The following is a 16925-nucleotide window of genomic DNA, read 5'->3' on the forward strand; positions in this document are numbered from 1 at the left end:
AATCATCAAATCTAGCCAGACTGCAGCGCATGGCACACCCAAAAACACTGCCCTCCAGGTAAGGGGTGTTTACTGTTTACATCGGGACAGATTGCGACTGAATTGATTGACAGGTGCCATCTTATCAATTGAACAAGTGCGCGGGCCTGACATTCAGCGTAACAGAGGTGACGAAACACCCCATGGGCCCTCCACCTCAAAAATCCGGCGCCACTGGCAACAAACAGGAGATTTAATTTAATGCTGCTAATGTGGCTTTAGTTAGTCTTCCATTTTGTGTCTGTTGAGTTTTTAATAAGAGTCACAGAAACTGTTTTGGTTGCTGGAGTTAATGGGACGAGACTGTCAGATCTCTGCGCTAGTAAAGCATGGCGGGCCACCAATCTTATAATACACAGGGGAAAACCCTGAAGAAGTGTTCAACATAAGTTGAATTGGCTCCCTGTAGCTCAAAGAATAGACTTTAAAATACTGCTGTTAGTTTACAAATCACTGAACGGCTTAGCACCACAATACATTAAAGATCTGCTGTTGTTGTATCAACCTTCCAGACCTCTCAGGTCTTCCGGTTCTGGTCTGCTCTGCATCCCCAGAACCAGAACCAAACGAGGAGAAGCAGCTTTCAGCATCTATGCACCACAAATTTGGAACAAACTTCCAGAAAACTGTAAAACAGCTGAAACACTGACTTCTTTTGAATCTCAACTAAAAACCCACCTGTTTAGAATTGTATTTGAAATGTGATCAATTACAAATTTATTGATGGAACTTGACTTAATGCTGCGTTTTGATTGTTGATTCTATGTTGCATTGTGTTTCTGTGTAATGATGTAAAGCACTTTGAAATGCCTTGCTGCTGAAATGTGCTATACAAATAAAATTTGATTGATTTGATTGATGTCTAAATCCTCTATGTGTTGCAAAGAATGTTGTTCAATGATCCTGCTGATAAATCCTCTTCTTCGTAACAATATTTGGTAGGGCTGCACCAACTGCAGTTTTACTGATCTTTAAAAAACCTGACCTGCTGGTTCCGATTTTGGTTGATGCTGATTTTTTTTCCTGAAATGACTTGGTGTGGCAGTCTGTCAGACAAATATCTCTCAGCAGAAAACAGAAGAGGACAGTGGCTGATTTTTAAATCTTTGTTGAGGTAGATAAGATCGGGGGACAAGATTGGATTCACGTGTAAGTATCAGTCAGTCAACAATCTCCCAAAATTAAGGAAATCAGTACAGATTAATCGGCCGGCTGATTAATCTGTGCACCCACTAATGGTTGGTGTTTTAGTGGCACTGTAATTCTGTATCAAGAAGTGAATGCCTAATTTCATTTGATTTTTTCATATTATTGTATTTTTAAAAAGATGTCCTTATCTCTACTGGCCAGTCATGAGAAAATAAACATATTGCAGTTATATATAAAAGCCATTTAAGTCATTAGTGTCCTTTTTTCTGCTACAGTTTTTCAATGTCAGGTCTCTTAAGCAATACGTTGCTCAACTGTAGCAGTAGTAGTGCTTACACTACCTGCATCCTACATCTTCTTATCAGTTTAGTGGACAGGCTTCCATGACAACTGTAGTAATTCAGTCACACAATGTAAACATGGGTTACTGTTACCATCAGGACAGGAGAAAGCATGCTGGTGTGTGTGCGTGCTGAAAGATCAGTGCTTATATTTGCTCTGCTGGAGGCAACATGTTTACATGCATTCAGCAGTCAATAACCTACATGTATGAGAGGTTAAAAAAAAGAAACACTGTTGAGATCGATGTGCTTCCTTTAACTTTTGACAACAAGCAATGACACCTGTACTCGGTTGCTTGGTGAACAAAAATAACTTGTTTCAAAAAAGATATATTTTAATTATTTCAATGAAAATCTCCCTAATTGGGTTCATTTTTTTAATAATGATTGTTGTGGCATTTTTTGGTGAATTTACCCAATGCCTTTATATACAGTTCCTCTCGATTCTCATCTCTCTTCAGTGCTCCATATGGGATTCCTTCACGTTCAAACTGTTGCCTTACATATGTCAAGACGTTAACGATTGGCTAAAATCAGATCCAATCATTTTAAACTTCAATAGAAAGTCATCGTTTCTCAATAGTAGAGGTTCCAGACTCTGTATGAACCAAAGTGTAGAACAAATGACTGATTATACCAGGAAGGAAAGCAGTTTTTACGCAATAATGGTTTATATTTGATTACAGTTCTTCTCCTTCTCTTTGGACAAATTGTCTGTCTTCATTCCATGCTGTCCTCTACATCCTCTATCTTCACTCCAAATAACTCCCTGTCCTCTCTCATCACATCCATCAGTCTCCTTTCTAGTGTTTCCATTAAATAAAATAAACAACTAAAATCCCACCTGATTAAGTTTTTTTCATTAGTCATTAAAGTCTAATGGAAAAATTAAGTCATTAAAAAACATCATCCTCCAGCTACTTCCTGTCGTCTTCTTTTGCGCCAGTGGCAACATCTGGTTGTTGATCATGTGACTCTTGTGGTGTGAAAAACGTGTTTCCATTGCAGTTTTGATACAGCCGAATGAGCATAATGCCAAAAGGTTTTATTGAAAAACAAGAATTATTTTGTGTTTCCATTAATCTAATTTATTTTAGAAGTGTCAAAAGGCACAATTATATGACCAATGGAAACACTACTGCTGTCTATCCTCTGAACGTGTCAAAAAAATCTCAGGCTGGCCTTAAAATTACATTTCGAATTATTTTGTGAAAATAAAACTTTTCTTTACAAAGGAGAAATATAAACAAGGTCATATGTATTAAAGCTGGATTCTGCAAAGTGGAACTCAAAAGTACTTTGCGAACTGGCTAAAATCTCACTACGAGCACTCGGGTCCGTTTTCTTCCTCCCCACAGAGACACTGACAGCAGCAGCACTTCCTGTACGGCTGAAACCTCTGACACCCGGAGCGAGCCGTGGCAGTCCAGATGGACGCTCACAAACAGGCCGAAACCACGCAGGCATAAAAAAATGACTGTGTTTATGTGTGTAAGGGGCAGCACAAGCAGGAACCAAAACAGTCCAGTAAACCCGACTCATACCAGCGGAGAAACAAACGGGCCCTACGGTACGGCGGGCCACCGCCAGCCCGCTCCGCGCCGCCTCCCCTGGGGACAGCAGAAAGGAAAAATACCCAGTGAATTAGAGGAAACCTCAGTCATTTTCATTGTTCGGTCGCTGTCTGCTCCGATAGGCAGACGAAGCCGGGAGCAGCTGTAAATACAATTGCTGGCTGGCTGAGCGGGAGCAGCTAGCCGGACCGGAGCTCAACTGTGAGGGTGATGAGAGAAGCAGCCATCCCCGAATCTCTGCCGACCCCCAAGGATCGTTAGCAGAAAAAAAAGCTGGAGAGTTGCAACAAAAGCATTTGTCAAATCTAGAGTGATTTATAAGTTTGACTCTGTTTCCTTTACTGTAGATTGTTATGGATTTCACACTTCCTTATTTTTGACGATATTTTATTTGTCATTGCACATGAATGGACGTATCTATTACAGATTGTTAGGACAGAAAACGCGGAGATAACCGGACATAATGTGAACAGCAGCTCAGCCTTTCAGCGGACCGAGGCGAAAAGCCGTCCCGTTGTTTTGCTTTTGACGTCATGACGCTGTTCACCTGACGGCAGCAAAGTGAAAACTGTACTTGGAGGCTGCGACGAGTCTGACAACAGATGTCTGACAGACAGTAAGGATGTTTCCATGACCTCCTCTGATCGCCTCACTATCGGCTGCAGCGAACAATCAGCTATGTATGATGGCGAGTTGAGGCCATTGTAGATAGAAAAAAAAGTAGCAAACATCCTCCAAGGAAAACTCAGAAATTTTGAGATTAATCTTAGAAATTTTGAAGGAAAAACATGGAGATTTCAGTGTCAAAAGTCAAAATACCACTCTGCATCTTAATCAATCAATTATAAAAAGATAAATAGAACACACCATACAGTTAACCAGAGAAAATTACTTTTTTGTCAAGTGCATCATCACACATCAGATATGTTGGTCAGTGTTGCATTTCTTAAGGTTCTGAAGCAACTCTAAACAGGGGGGTTAAAAGTTGCTTCAGTGTTTTGGATGTTTTGCAGTTTTCTAGGAGTTTGTTCCAGATTTGTGGTGCATAGAAGCTGAATGCTGCTTCTTCGTGTTTGATGCTGGTTCTAGGGATGCAGAGCAGAACCAGAACCAGAATATCTGAGAGGTCTGGAAGGTTGATACAACAACAGCAGATCTTTAAGCCGTTCAGTGATTTCTGAACAGTAGTTTAAAGTCTCTTCTCTCAGGGGAAGGACCGTAGAAGTGGGTGTTTTGCTCCATCTTCCTGGTTTTAGTCAGAACACTACCAGCTGCGTTCAAAATCCAAATTATTTTGTTTGTTGTTTTTTTCATTTTGGTAATCCTGTAAGGTTAAAATCAACATACATAATAACGCTGGTATGATGTAAGCTTATTATAAATGATGCTAATGATAGTAGGTATGTTACACTCATAGAGTAGCTTAGGAATGAAAGAGAATCTGGGAGGGGGGGCATGGGAAAGGAACGGAGGTTCATGCATTATTCAGGTGTCAGCTGGGAGGATTTAGTCTGCTGGGAAAAGAAAGGAAGAAGAGCCTGACACGAAACAAACATGAGTTGAGGCGACAGGTGCCTGGCCATGGCTGAGGCTCCTGTTCAAACCCAGATATCTGTATTAGCGAGGCCCTGCTGCCCTGCCGCGGCAACGGGAAAGGTTCACTTCACCCCTGTCCTTTTGTGTTTGTACTATACATGTAGATATACTACATAGGCTTTTATTTTTTTTGGCTTTGCGATTGTGCCGGCTTTTCATAACAGACGGTAGCGTAAGTCTCTTTCATGCTTGTGGGAACGCTGGGGTGAGCTATCACCAGGCTTTAGCTCAGATCCGAGGAGCGGATATCAAGCTAGCCAGCGTTTTGTGCTTTACCTCAGTCTGCTGAAGCTCCAACAAGCTCTTGGTTCATTAACCTGACTCCAACCCTCCAGGTCAGCTTTGTGAACACATTAACCGCTCTGCTACCTCTGGGATGTTCATTTGTGAAACATCCACTTCCAGAGGTTAAGACAATAAGACACTCATACTGTCACTTCCCAGGATGAGCTCTAACTCATCCTGTTGACTGGATGGAATTTAACAAGCGACAGCTGAGGCCCGGTTGGACACAGTCCCTTCCTAAATCATTAGTAATGACAGACTCATTTTAGGCTACAGCTTGATGTACCTTTTGACGTTTCGGTCCAGTTTTAAATGGAAATTAGAAAACTGCTGTAGAGCTTTAGGGTTTTTTTCTTTTTTGAGAGTGAACTGAATCTAACTTGAAGGTGAAGCGAACCCTGACTATCAGGATGTAAATTTAACATGCTGCCACACCAGACAACTTCTTTCACCGCAGGTACAGTTTCAGCCATTAAATGCATTACTACACCAGCGCCACAGGTTGGAATAAGATAAAAGTGAAACTGTTCTCATGTTTCACATACGCTGGTTACACATGACCCAGGTTAGGGATAAAGTGGTGGATTTTACAAAGCTCAGAAGTTACATTACGGGCTGGTGTGTAGTTGTACTTAATTGTATATATGTACATAAAATTAATTCCAGTTAAAGCAGTTCTGCACTTGAGGTTTCAGGGTATTAAAGTATGGAACTTTTATTTTAAAAAAATGTTTTTTACATATTTGTTAAAATGATCACCATGTTGTGACAGTATAATATGAAACAAACTGATCCTGGTCCTGCTGAAGGTTTCTCCTTGCTAAAACCAAGTGGTTTCTCTCCACTGTCGCATCATGCTTAAGGTGAGTGATTACTGCAGTCAATGACTCAAAGTAATTAGCTGCTCTTTCTTAGACAATATTTTACTGGTCACAAATAAGTGATCAAATGACTCTGGTTGCTTTGTATGCTCTAAAAACCCCCACAACAGGCCAAACCATGAGTTCATGCGCTGGAATCTGAACAACTGCACTTAAACTCTACACAGTTAAAAACAACAGATTCTGCCACATCACAGAGTTCTGCTAATTATAACTTACAAAAACCAATTCTAGCGTTTCGGTTTGTGTATTTTTAGAGCGATATCGGCTGCTGGCTCCGTTCAACTCTTGTCCAGAGCGAACCACTTCAATGTTTAGCCTCGGCTCGAGCAGACGGTTCGTTCCCACCCGGAAGTTTCGCCGAGTGGCTGCTGTTGTCCGTCAGTTCCACTGGAGAGGCTCGGCAGTAATCGATTAAAGACGCACCGATGACAACAGCTGGAGAGGGATCATCGGAATTCTTGGGATTATAAACCTGAATTTAGAGCTTTTAACTTCAGCTTGCCCTCATTGTTGGTGTGTAATGAAGCCTAAGCCCCCCTGAGACCCATCAACCGCTGACCTGAACACAGGTCAACGACCAGAGAAAGGGAAACTGAAACGCGAGACAGTGAGGGTGGGCTCTCTGTGTGTGTGTGTGTAAGGACAATAAAAAAGGATATTCCATCACAAAGACTTGAGATGGAACTCTTATTTGAAGAGTGAGTGTGTGTGTCTGTGTTTACGGAGCATATTATTATCTCCTGACTGAACCTGCAGCAGCGTGTGCATCAGGATGACAGATAGCATCATTACAAGGCACTGCGTGTCCTCAAACCGTCTCCCTTTGGCAAACAGCGGCACACCTTCCCGCTCCGCGTGAACCAGGAAACACGGGCAGCTCTAACAGAAGGCGCTTCAGTCAGCCATGCTGTCATTATGAGGGGAGAAAAATGCTGCAGAGAAAGTTACAGAAAATAGCTCTTTGCACTTGTCCTTTTGCTTTGTTCCACTTCCTTAGAGTGAGTCTCGAAACATCCGTGTTAACATCCAGTTAACTCATTTTAAAATCAGGCATTAATCAATGCTTTACTACAATCTACCTGCAATGCATGTGGCTAGTGTCAGTCCTGACCAAATGAAAATCATTAGAACCTATTTATGTCACATTAACGAAGAACAGCTGAAAATTTACCGGGTTTATCAACCCGCCCGGTAACTTTTTTTGCTACCGCAGTACTGCTACTGCGGTAGCAATTTCGCTCCAACTCCTCCTCTTGTCATTTCTATATTCTTTGCACGAAATGTTGAATAAACATTAATGTTGTTTCCACATATCATCTCCAATGTCTGCTGGACTTGGGGTTGCACTGTGTCAGCTGTTTGGGATTCCCCTCCGTAATTTCCCCTCAGAAAGTGTGGAGGGAATCCCCGCTTTCTGATTGTCTACCTGTCACATTCAACAGGCTGTTAGAGCTCCCAGTCCGGGAAAACCCCTGATTTGGATCGGAGTGGCCAAGACGATCTACCGTAGCACACCACACACTACAGGATGATCGGTTACGAAATCGCAAAGCGACAATCTCAAAAAGACCAACATTCTAAGATTGTCTTAAGGGGAAAATCTGGGCAAAAAAATCATGTAGTGTGAACTATTGCATCAGGTAGTCGATGTGCCCATCTTCTCTATTTAAATCTAATTATTACTGAAGGGCAACATAATATACAGACTTCATAATCTGCACTCTTTTGGTTGAATGCAGTATTTATTTCCACTTTGGCTTTATGTTGTTTAGTTTTTATTCAAGTACATTTTTTGTTAATGGAGACTGAGAATCCATTTTATTTTGTTTTGTTTATCAGTTCCAGTGTTTAGTGTTCTTTTGAAAATAAAGTGCATCTATCTTTGGCATGAAATTGCATTATTACGTCATTTCCATTAAATCAGTGTAAAAAGGTCTTCAAACAATATTATCGTTTATCGCAATAATTTTTGAGACAATTAATTGCTCAGCAAAATTTGTTATTTTGACAGGCCTACTTCTATGAGCCACAAATCTGGAACAAACATCCAGAAAACTGCCAAGCTGCTTTAAGTCAAGGCTAAAGCTGCTCTGGAACCGTAACAAAGGGAACATTGACCAACATGTTTGCTGTGTAACAATATTAATGATTGCACTTGACAAAATGTAATGTTTAACTTTAGCTATGTTTCCATTAACCGTAGAAATGCACAAATTGTAATTAGGAAAATAAATTTGCTGAGTGGAAACAAGCCAAAAGACTGACATTTTTCAATGGAAACTTTTAAACTTTTTATTGCTACGATAAAGTGGGTTTTTTGGCCTTATTGAAATAGGTGTATTTTGTAAAACTGCAATGGAAACACGTTGTTCGCATCACACAAGTCACGCGATCAGCATCCGGATGTTACTACGGAAACAACAAAGAAGACGACAGGAAGTGGTTGGAAGATGATGGTTTGTTTTTCAGACAGCTGGCTCCACCTGAGCGCTCACTGCATCACGCAGTCCAGAGAGTGTTGTGTCATTCCAACATGTTGAATCTAGTGGTTGTACGACTTCACATTTTTTAAAGTCAACTTCAACAGTCCAGTAGACTAGTCGCTGTGATGCCATAGAAACGGCGAAAATGCTTCACATCAGCTCACAGGCAGACAGACGATGAGAGCTGATTACATTGCAGTTACATATATTATATAACTGCCATGATTTTTAATGACAAACAGGCGTATTCACGTGTGATTTCAATTTCATTTCTTATTTAATGGAAACACTGCAACTATCAAATTGTGTTTTTCAACATCAGGAGAACATAGAGAAAGATTTGTGCACATTTGTAATGGAAACACTTGTGTGATGTATTGATGATGTTTTTATATTTTAACGATGTAAAGCATTGAAATGCTTTGTTGAGGAAAAGTAATATAGAAATAAACTTGATAGACTGATTAAGGTTTATATTCCTTTGTTGTCAGAAAACAAACGAAAACACAAGGAAGACAGAACTGTCAGAGCACAGGTGTCTAACTCCAGTCCTGCAGGGCCACTGCCCTGCAACCTTTAGATGTGTCTCTGCTGCACCACCTGAACAGAATAATTAGGTCATTAAGGCTCTGGAGAACTGATCTACACAAGAAAGGGGTAATTAAGCCATTTCATTCCAGTGTTTTGGACCTGTGGCACATCTAAAAACTGCAGGACAGCAGCTCTTGAGCACTGGAGTTTGACGCCCCTGTGTCAGAGTGACATTTTTGCACGACCCTCACATGAACAGATGTGATTCAAACCAAGTCCAGTTTTGTTTGGACTTATGAACCGGGAGAGGTTTTATATGCATTAAACACCTTTTCATTGCCTTTGTAATTGAGCACAGCCGACTTTGGAGGCTTGAAAAGCAGCGTGGTGAAAGTCTTGAGTGCGTCTGGTTGAATAATTTCAAACAGCTCCAGGCTGAGAGTGTAAAAAGCAGCTGTGCTGAGGCAGAGATGACGCTTCCCAGACATAATGCTGCGAGTGGCTGCGCTGGGCCCCGTGGAGGTGAGGGGAGCCAGCGGCGCCATGAGGTTCTGCTACTGTGCGTGAGTCACTGGTGACAGCTGGATCCTGCAGAATCAGACTGTGGAGTTTCCATTTCCTGTCCTCTCATGTGTGTCTGAAACTGTAGCTGTTTTCCTTCGTCAGGAATTCTCTCTCTTCTGAAATGCTTTCTCGAATGCAATTTTTATTTTTTTTAAAAATGAGAATAACATTCATGTGTCTGAGGTAGTGAAATGTTTATTAGCTCCCATTTTCATTTTTTGAGTCAAATTGAGTTCAGATGTGGAAAAGACCCAACCAAGCTGAGTTCATGAACTGAAAGTCATCAGTCAAAGGTAAAAACAAAACAAAACAAAACAAAAAAAAAAAAAGCTCTCGACTGCAAATAAAGATACTCATGACAGGACAAATTCCACAGCAGGGATTTTTGCTGAGTATGGAAACATGAACTCATGGCTTTTGGATTAAAACCTTTGATCAGACGGAATGTCTTCCATTAGAAAGACATTATGGTGAAATATAATGGCGTAGGCATACATCCTGACATGATATGCGGTTGTAGAGTGGTGAGGTAAATGCAGTGGACTCAGGTTTGTAGAATGAAATGATGATTTAATGAAAAATAATGCACAATAATCCAGGCAGCACAGGTTAGCAGAAGGCTAGGAGCTCAGAACTGGAATGCAGCGAGAGACAATGACTTTTGATGACTGGATAGACGAGGACCCGACAAGGAAGAAGGTGGGTAATCAGGTGAACAAGACACAGGTGGTATCAATCAAGGGGTAGACAGGACAACACGGAGACCCAACTGACACAGGAACCAAAATAAACACACAGAAAACTCAAATCCTCATACATCCAGCTCCTGGGACGGAACAATACAGATTAAGTTCACTAGACAAGGCTTCAGAAATGTTTTACTGAAGACATTTCTGAAGAAAAAAAAATCATTAGTTATTCTTTTACAAATAAAGGTTTCACAAATCACCAGTTATCACAGAATCAGTCACTCCAGTTTTCACGATTCCACGGATGAGGAAAATCAACAGGTTCCCACTTTCTTACGCAAAAGCATAATTGTGAATTTATTGGTAATTTTCAGCAAAAGATTGAAAACATTATTTGTAGTTGGTAGTATTTTGAACTTCTACTTCCCTGCTGCCTGATGTCAAGTTAAAGTATGTGATATTGTGAATAACATGCTATTTAGCATGTTTAAAGAATGGTCGCATGTTTGTTTTGTTTGCTTGGTATTTCCACATCGTTTTTCTTTTTACTGTAAATTTTCTAAGTGGTTTAATTAGAAAAAAAATATATATGCAAAAAATTATCAAATTTGTGATTTTGACTTCAAAAGTTGTAGTTTTTGGTTTTCACAAAAGTACAAATAAAGATTTTCTGAATCTCAAACTGGGTTTTAAAGAATTTCGGTTCCCTGTAGAATCAGTTTAAGAATGTTATCAATCAATTAATCATTTTCAAAACTGGGACGTTTTTTGACTCAAAAAAAAAAAATCAATGAATATTTTCAAACTAATAAATAAATAAACACGCAACAAATTGTAGAAATGTAGTGGAGAAAAAATCAACAGTATGAATGAATGATGAATTATCTATGTAAGTTAATTAAGAGTACATAAAAAATTTACTTCAGTAACAAAGTACTTGTTCTTTGCTACATTCCATCGCTGAATATTAGAAACAATCGTTAAAATCTAGTCCCACTGTCCAGCACGCTTTGGAAATAAAAGTCTCTTCATCATCTTGCAGTCTCAGTCAGACAATATTAAAACCATGAAGAAACATAAAGCATGATTCTGTCTGTTTTATTGACGGCAAATCAAGATAAGTGATAGTAAAACGCTTTCACAGCAGCGTGCTGTTAAATGGAATGATGCTCATATCTGAATTCCCTGCAGACGGATCAGACCTGTTGGATAATTCTGCTTCTGAAGACATTTTGAACATGTGCAGGTGTGTGAGACCAAGAGATTTCCTCAACAAGAGCATCCGACTCACCAGAATCCAGTTCAGACTTTGTTCTAAACTCGTTATCTCACTAAAGAGCCTCTTAGCTGACAATGATTGGTCAGAAATTGTCCTGCAGCAGTTTCTGCCTTTTTTAAAGTTGTTTACCAGGCAGCACAAGGAATGGAGTGACCAGCAGGATGTAAATGATCTGGAAACGGTTTTCCTGTTAGGCATTAATGAAGTTAAAGCTGCTGTCTGCTTAACTTCCCATCATTGCTACACTACAGTTTACTTCACAGCTTTTAATGAGGAAAACTTAATGTGATTATTTCAAATCTAATCAAATTTACTCATAAAACACATTTAAAAAGAGTCTTTGACCAAAGTGCTGTACAATAATGAAAGGAGAAAGAAGAGAGTAGAAAAAGCCCATAGAGATCAGAGAACAACAAGCAAAAACACACAAAACATTTGAAATAAAAAAACTTGAGAGGAAATGAGTTAAGTTTAACGGAGCAAAGTCAGAGATTTATGAAACCTTTGTGAAATATGTAAAAAGACACAAATTTTTTAGCTTTTTAAAAAAAATATAAGCATTTTATCATGAGACAAGTATTGATAGTCAAACATGAAGAACTCTAAATTGATTACAGATTCTTAGGGTTCTAAGAATTTCTGATCAATTTAGATTGTTGTGATTTGTGAAAGCTTAAATCCTGTCCTGCTCTTCAGAGCCTGACATCATGTAGGGATAAAAGAATTAATCAGATTGATTAGTCGATTACTGAAATAATCATCAACTAAAGTAGTAATCAAATAATGTTTAACTGGTTGTTGTTACAGACTCTGAAAGAACAAGACACATTTTGCATCAGACATAAAATATATTAGATATATGTTCCACCCAGAAGAGTGTCAGCTTCAGCTTCACCCGGTTCAAATGCCTTGATAAACATCTAGCATTATGAATCTTCTGCTCATTATTAATCAGTTAATCAAAAAGAGATCAGCAGTAATACACTGCACCATCTGACTGTAAGCAGAAAGGCCTGAGCTCTTCACATGTTGATGTCAGATCTTTAGTTTTTAGCTCACTAAAATAACACTTTAATTGCATTTTAAACAACAAAATGTTTGTTTTTTGAATTAGAAGAGGAATTTAACTTTGTGTTTATTTGATATTTTTCAATATTGTACAAAATAACTTAAGTGGCTGAAAGAAAAATCTGCACAATGTGGCTAGTTTTTTGTTTTCACAATTACTCGATTAATCGTCAGAATAATCGATACAATACTAAAATAATTATCATCAGCAGCAGCAGCTCTAATATTGAGTAATAAGAGAAATGCTGAGATTAAACTGCATGCAGGAATTTATCAAATATGAGTTTGACTGATTTTGTTGAGTGTAAGAAAGGAAACAGGTGGAAATGTGTTTCCTTTCAGCTACGTTGAAACAAAAAAACTCTTTTCATGGAGTGTTTCTCCGCTTTGTTCCAAGCCAGGATTTAAATGCGTCAAAATCACGGCCTACCGGAGAAGCTTCCTTTCGCACTCACCACGTGGAAGACGGCGGCGTCCTGAGCCGTCCTGAAAACCATCTGGGGCTGGAGGCCGGACTGGAGGTAGGAGCCCTGAGCCGAGACGGTGCAGCCTCCGCTACGGCGAGGGAACGGAGAGCAGCGTTAGCATCAGACATGGGAGATTCCCGCTGGGAGGCACCTGCTGTTCGCGTTAGCAGCTCGTCACCTCCCACTCACTTCCTACTGCTGTAAAACTCCGGCATTAGTCTAAATCATCCCACCCATCACCGTTCCTCTGTCAGGCGATGACACACAGACGAGCTTAGGTTCACATTCATGGCACGTCTAGCGTGACGTGCGGGCCGAAAGGAGTTTGGACCCTCACCTCACGAAGGAGCGCAGCGGCCGGATGCTGCTGATGACCGGGTCCTCGTTGTAGGTGAACGGCACGGGCGCCTGCCGCTCCACCGCATCCACCGTCAGCTTCACTGGCTGCTCCGAGGGCACGGCGTGTGTGTGCGGTGGCGTCTTACAGGTCAGCATGGAGAACGACAGGCTGAGGGCGGAACAGTACGGAGGTTTTCTGTTAGCTGTTAGCAAAGGATTCTAAATGCTTAAAGGGGCAGTGTTATGTTTTCCAGCCGTGAACTATCAATTAACCATGTTACCTTTAGTTGCTATAAAGATGCTGTATACATATCAAAAATGACTTAAAACAAATTAGACTTTGTGTTTTAACACCTTGAAATTTGGCCTTTGTCTCTTTAAGAAGCTCCTGTTCTTTGTGAAACTCAACCTTCACAACATGGCTCCTCTATTAACCCTTTAATAAGCCTCTCACATTAAGCAATCAATTAATTTCATTATAAATTCAGATGATTATGGTGATTAACTGGAGGACAAATTTGTTTAAAGGGACATCATAATCTACTTTATTTACAATTTTGGTTGTAGGTGGTTTTTATTGCCATTTTATTTATTGTTATTTATCTTCCAGTTCCAGTGTTAAGTGATTTATTAAAAAATCGAAGTTTTTTGGTCTTTTAGAGGGAGAACTTGTGTTATTATGCAATTATCTGTATGTTACTTGAAAACGATTGTGAAACAACAACATTATTGTTTATCGCATCAATTACTGGAAGTATTTATTTATTGTCCAACAAAATTTGCTATCGTGACAGGCCTACCCTTTAACAACGTTTTTACCAGAGTTTCACTGAGAAGTAGCTCCTTTGATGAGCTCAGCTAATTCTCAGTTCCACCAACTGTCTGCTAATTGCTGCTGGCTAGTCTGAAGGAGCTGAGTGGGGAAGTCACAGAGAGAGGGCTGCTCTGTGAGGCGGAAGCTTGGAATCTGCAGCTCAGAGGAGAAACTGCGTCTCAAAAGCGGCTCTAAGTTCACCTAGCTGTTTCACACAGCTGAATGGTTGCCATGGGAGATTAAAGGATTTCTCAAACATGCATGAAAGAATCAAAGCACCACTTCAGGTATAATTTTGATGAAGGAATGACAGTCAATTTTACATAATACTGCCTTTAAGAAAAAGAAGTATAAAAAAAGAACAAAAGGAAAGCTTAGAGTGTATAAAGAAAGAAAGAAAGAAAGGAAGAAAGAGAGAGAAACCAGAATTTCATTCAGTGAAACATTACTGACCTTTGGATCTTGCAGCTTGTCTTCCCTACAGTCACCACTTGTTTGTTTCCAGTGTCCAAAAAGGCTCCTCTGATAGTCAACATGGTGTTACCAGACTTTGGACCAAATGCGGGAAAGATGTCATAGATCACAGGGTCCTGGATGGATGGAGGCGAAATAAAGAGTTTATTACAGGCTGCAGTAATTAGCCTGTAGCCTGCAACCTTCATTTGCAGCAAATCAGACAGGAAATGAGACAGAGAGAGAGAGAGAATGCAGCAAAGGTTCAGAGTCTGGAAATAGAACCCTGGATAGAACCTTTACACAGCGCACCGCTCAGGTGCAACTTCTGCTTCGATACTGGAAACAGTGAACCCTCGCTATAACGCGGTTCACCTTTCATGGCCTCGCTGAGTTTTTTGTGCAGTTTTTTTTCACAGTGCACTGTGTTCTGCGTCCTGATTGGCTAAACAGTCTCCGCTCTTCTTCTCTACCTGTGTGCCAATAATGTTACGGTATTTAAATATACGTAACACAACTTGGCAAATTTTGGTAAATGTTTTTGCCCAGAAGAAAAAAAGAGTGACAACAACTACCGATAACTATGTTCTTACGAAAAAACACACCTGCACCACAGGCTTCAGAAGAAAAAGACACTAGAGAGCGGAGTCAGGCCGCAGCGTCACAGTCAGAGGAACAGTGAAATACGCGAGTCACAATTTTTTACTGTAGTTATTTGTAAGAAATCGTTCTATTTGTTAAAAAAAATGCTTAGGCCTGAAAGCAGGTTTTGTTCTTTGGTTTCAATGTAGAGTATTTAATTATGTTGTATAATAATTGCAAAAAATAAAGGTAACTACTTCACGGATTTTGCCTATCACGGGTTCTTTTCAGAACGCAGCCCCGCGAAAAACGAGGGTTCACTGTACATTCAAATCAGATGAAAAATAAAATACTGCAGACTGACACACAGTCATGGTCATCAGTGTACACCAGTGAAAGGTTTTCAAGCCCAAAGAATGAGGGAACGATCACCGTGATGGACTGTAGGGTTTATTTTTATGCTGTGTAAACTAACACGTCTTTTCCTCTGACAGGTTTATGGCACCTCTATTTCTGCTGTAATCACACCAACATAGGTTCTATTTACACAGAAGAGGACATCTGAAGCATAATTCGTCGTACTGGATTTTATTCAAAAGTGTCAGACTAAAAGAGTCGAATAAAAAATGCAAGCCGCATTATTCAGATTTTTAATTGCAGAGAAAATTTGGTCCTTTTCCTTCCATTTTTTTGTTGGTTTGCCACATGAAATACCTCAAATGTGTTTTGGAAGTTCTGCCTTTTATTGGGATAAACTGTCAGAAATGTCTCTGGCTTTTGTAACGTAATATATATAATCTGCCTTGTGGATAATTATAGGCAGTAAAATCTTAACTGAAAGATAAGAAAATGGCCCTCATTTGGAGTCACTCTCTTCACTTCAATACAAAACAAAATCTATTCAGAAAAAAAAAAAGACATCTTACCACAAATTTGAAGCCTTCCAGTTTGGCCACTGTGTGGCCACTGGTGACCTTCACCAAATGTCCGGACGGAGTGAAGTTCCCACTGAACGACGGGGAACACTGCATCTCAGTCCATCTGCTCCCGACCCCCCAAACAACACACAGACCAGGCATTATTCACCACCACAGCACCCAGCATTTAGCCTAATTCAATGATCATGCAGTACCCAGCAGGAATGCACAAAAACTTCATCTTTATGTGGCATGGTGAAGGCCATCGTTTTTTAAAAATTTCCTGTAATGAAGCTGTTTAGAGCAATAAGGAGCTCTTGAGTGTGGATTTGGAAGAGACTGAAGATTGTATTCGGTGATTTTCTTTTTTTTTCCCAGCAATTTTTCAGTTAAGGTAGTCATGTGTTGAATGTGGCAGGCTGGGGGGGTGGAGGGGTTAAAGGGTGGATGCTTTTTAACATTCCTCCTTCCACACAATCGCTTCTGTTAGAGCAGCAGCCAGGTGTCTCTCTCACTCATAAAACCAACTTAGCAGCTTTGTTAAGGTACACAAACCACAGCATGACAGAAAAACCTGGTTATTGCCAGTCAATAACACTAAGCCAACGTACACACACACACACACACACACACACACATACCTGTTGATATTGTCCTGTCTAGCCAACTTGCACTGAGCTCCTGCCACTTCCACATTCACCATCGAAGTTTTGAAGTTCTCTGTCTTGTCGAAGCCGAAGTTGCGTCCGCAAATGGTTACGGTTGTAGAACCCCTGATTGGTCCAGAGGACGGGAACACCTGTGGCAACGCAGAGGAGAATGGTTCCATCTTTCCCACAAAGTTCTGACCTACCCGCGAACTGAAGGCAGT

The 16925-nt window shown here is 40.3% G+C and overlaps 1 protein-coding gene across 3 annotated transcripts in view; it reads right to left on the reverse strand.

Moving 5' to 3' along the window:
* Positions 1-16925, reverse strand: part of met (MET proto-oncogene, receptor tyrosine kinase) — a 109698-nt gene that overhangs the window by 48730 nt on the left and 44043 nt on the right. For all 3 annotated transcript variants that reach the window (XM_032548112.1, XM_032548097.1, XM_032548104.1), the window contains exons 6-10: positions 16696-16853; positions 16064-16178; positions 14556-14692; positions 13287-13457; positions 12938-13037 (exon numbers count right to left, since the gene is read on the reverse strand). In XM_032548112.1, the coding sequence (XP_032404003.1) occupies positions 12938-13037; positions 13287-13457; positions 14556-14692; positions 16064-16178; positions 16696-16853 (681 nt within the window). The remainder of the gene's footprint in view (positions 1-12937; positions 13038-13286; positions 13458-14555; positions 14693-16063; positions 16179-16695; positions 16854-16925) is intronic.

This window comes from Xiphophorus hellerii, chromosome 2, assembly GCF_003331165.1.
Source record: "Xiphophorus hellerii strain 12219 chromosome 2, Xiphophorus_hellerii-4.1, whole genome shotgun sequence".
Classification (NCBI taxonomy): Eukaryota; Metazoa; Chordata; class Actinopteri; order Cyprinodontiformes; family Poeciliidae; genus Xiphophorus; species Xiphophorus hellerii.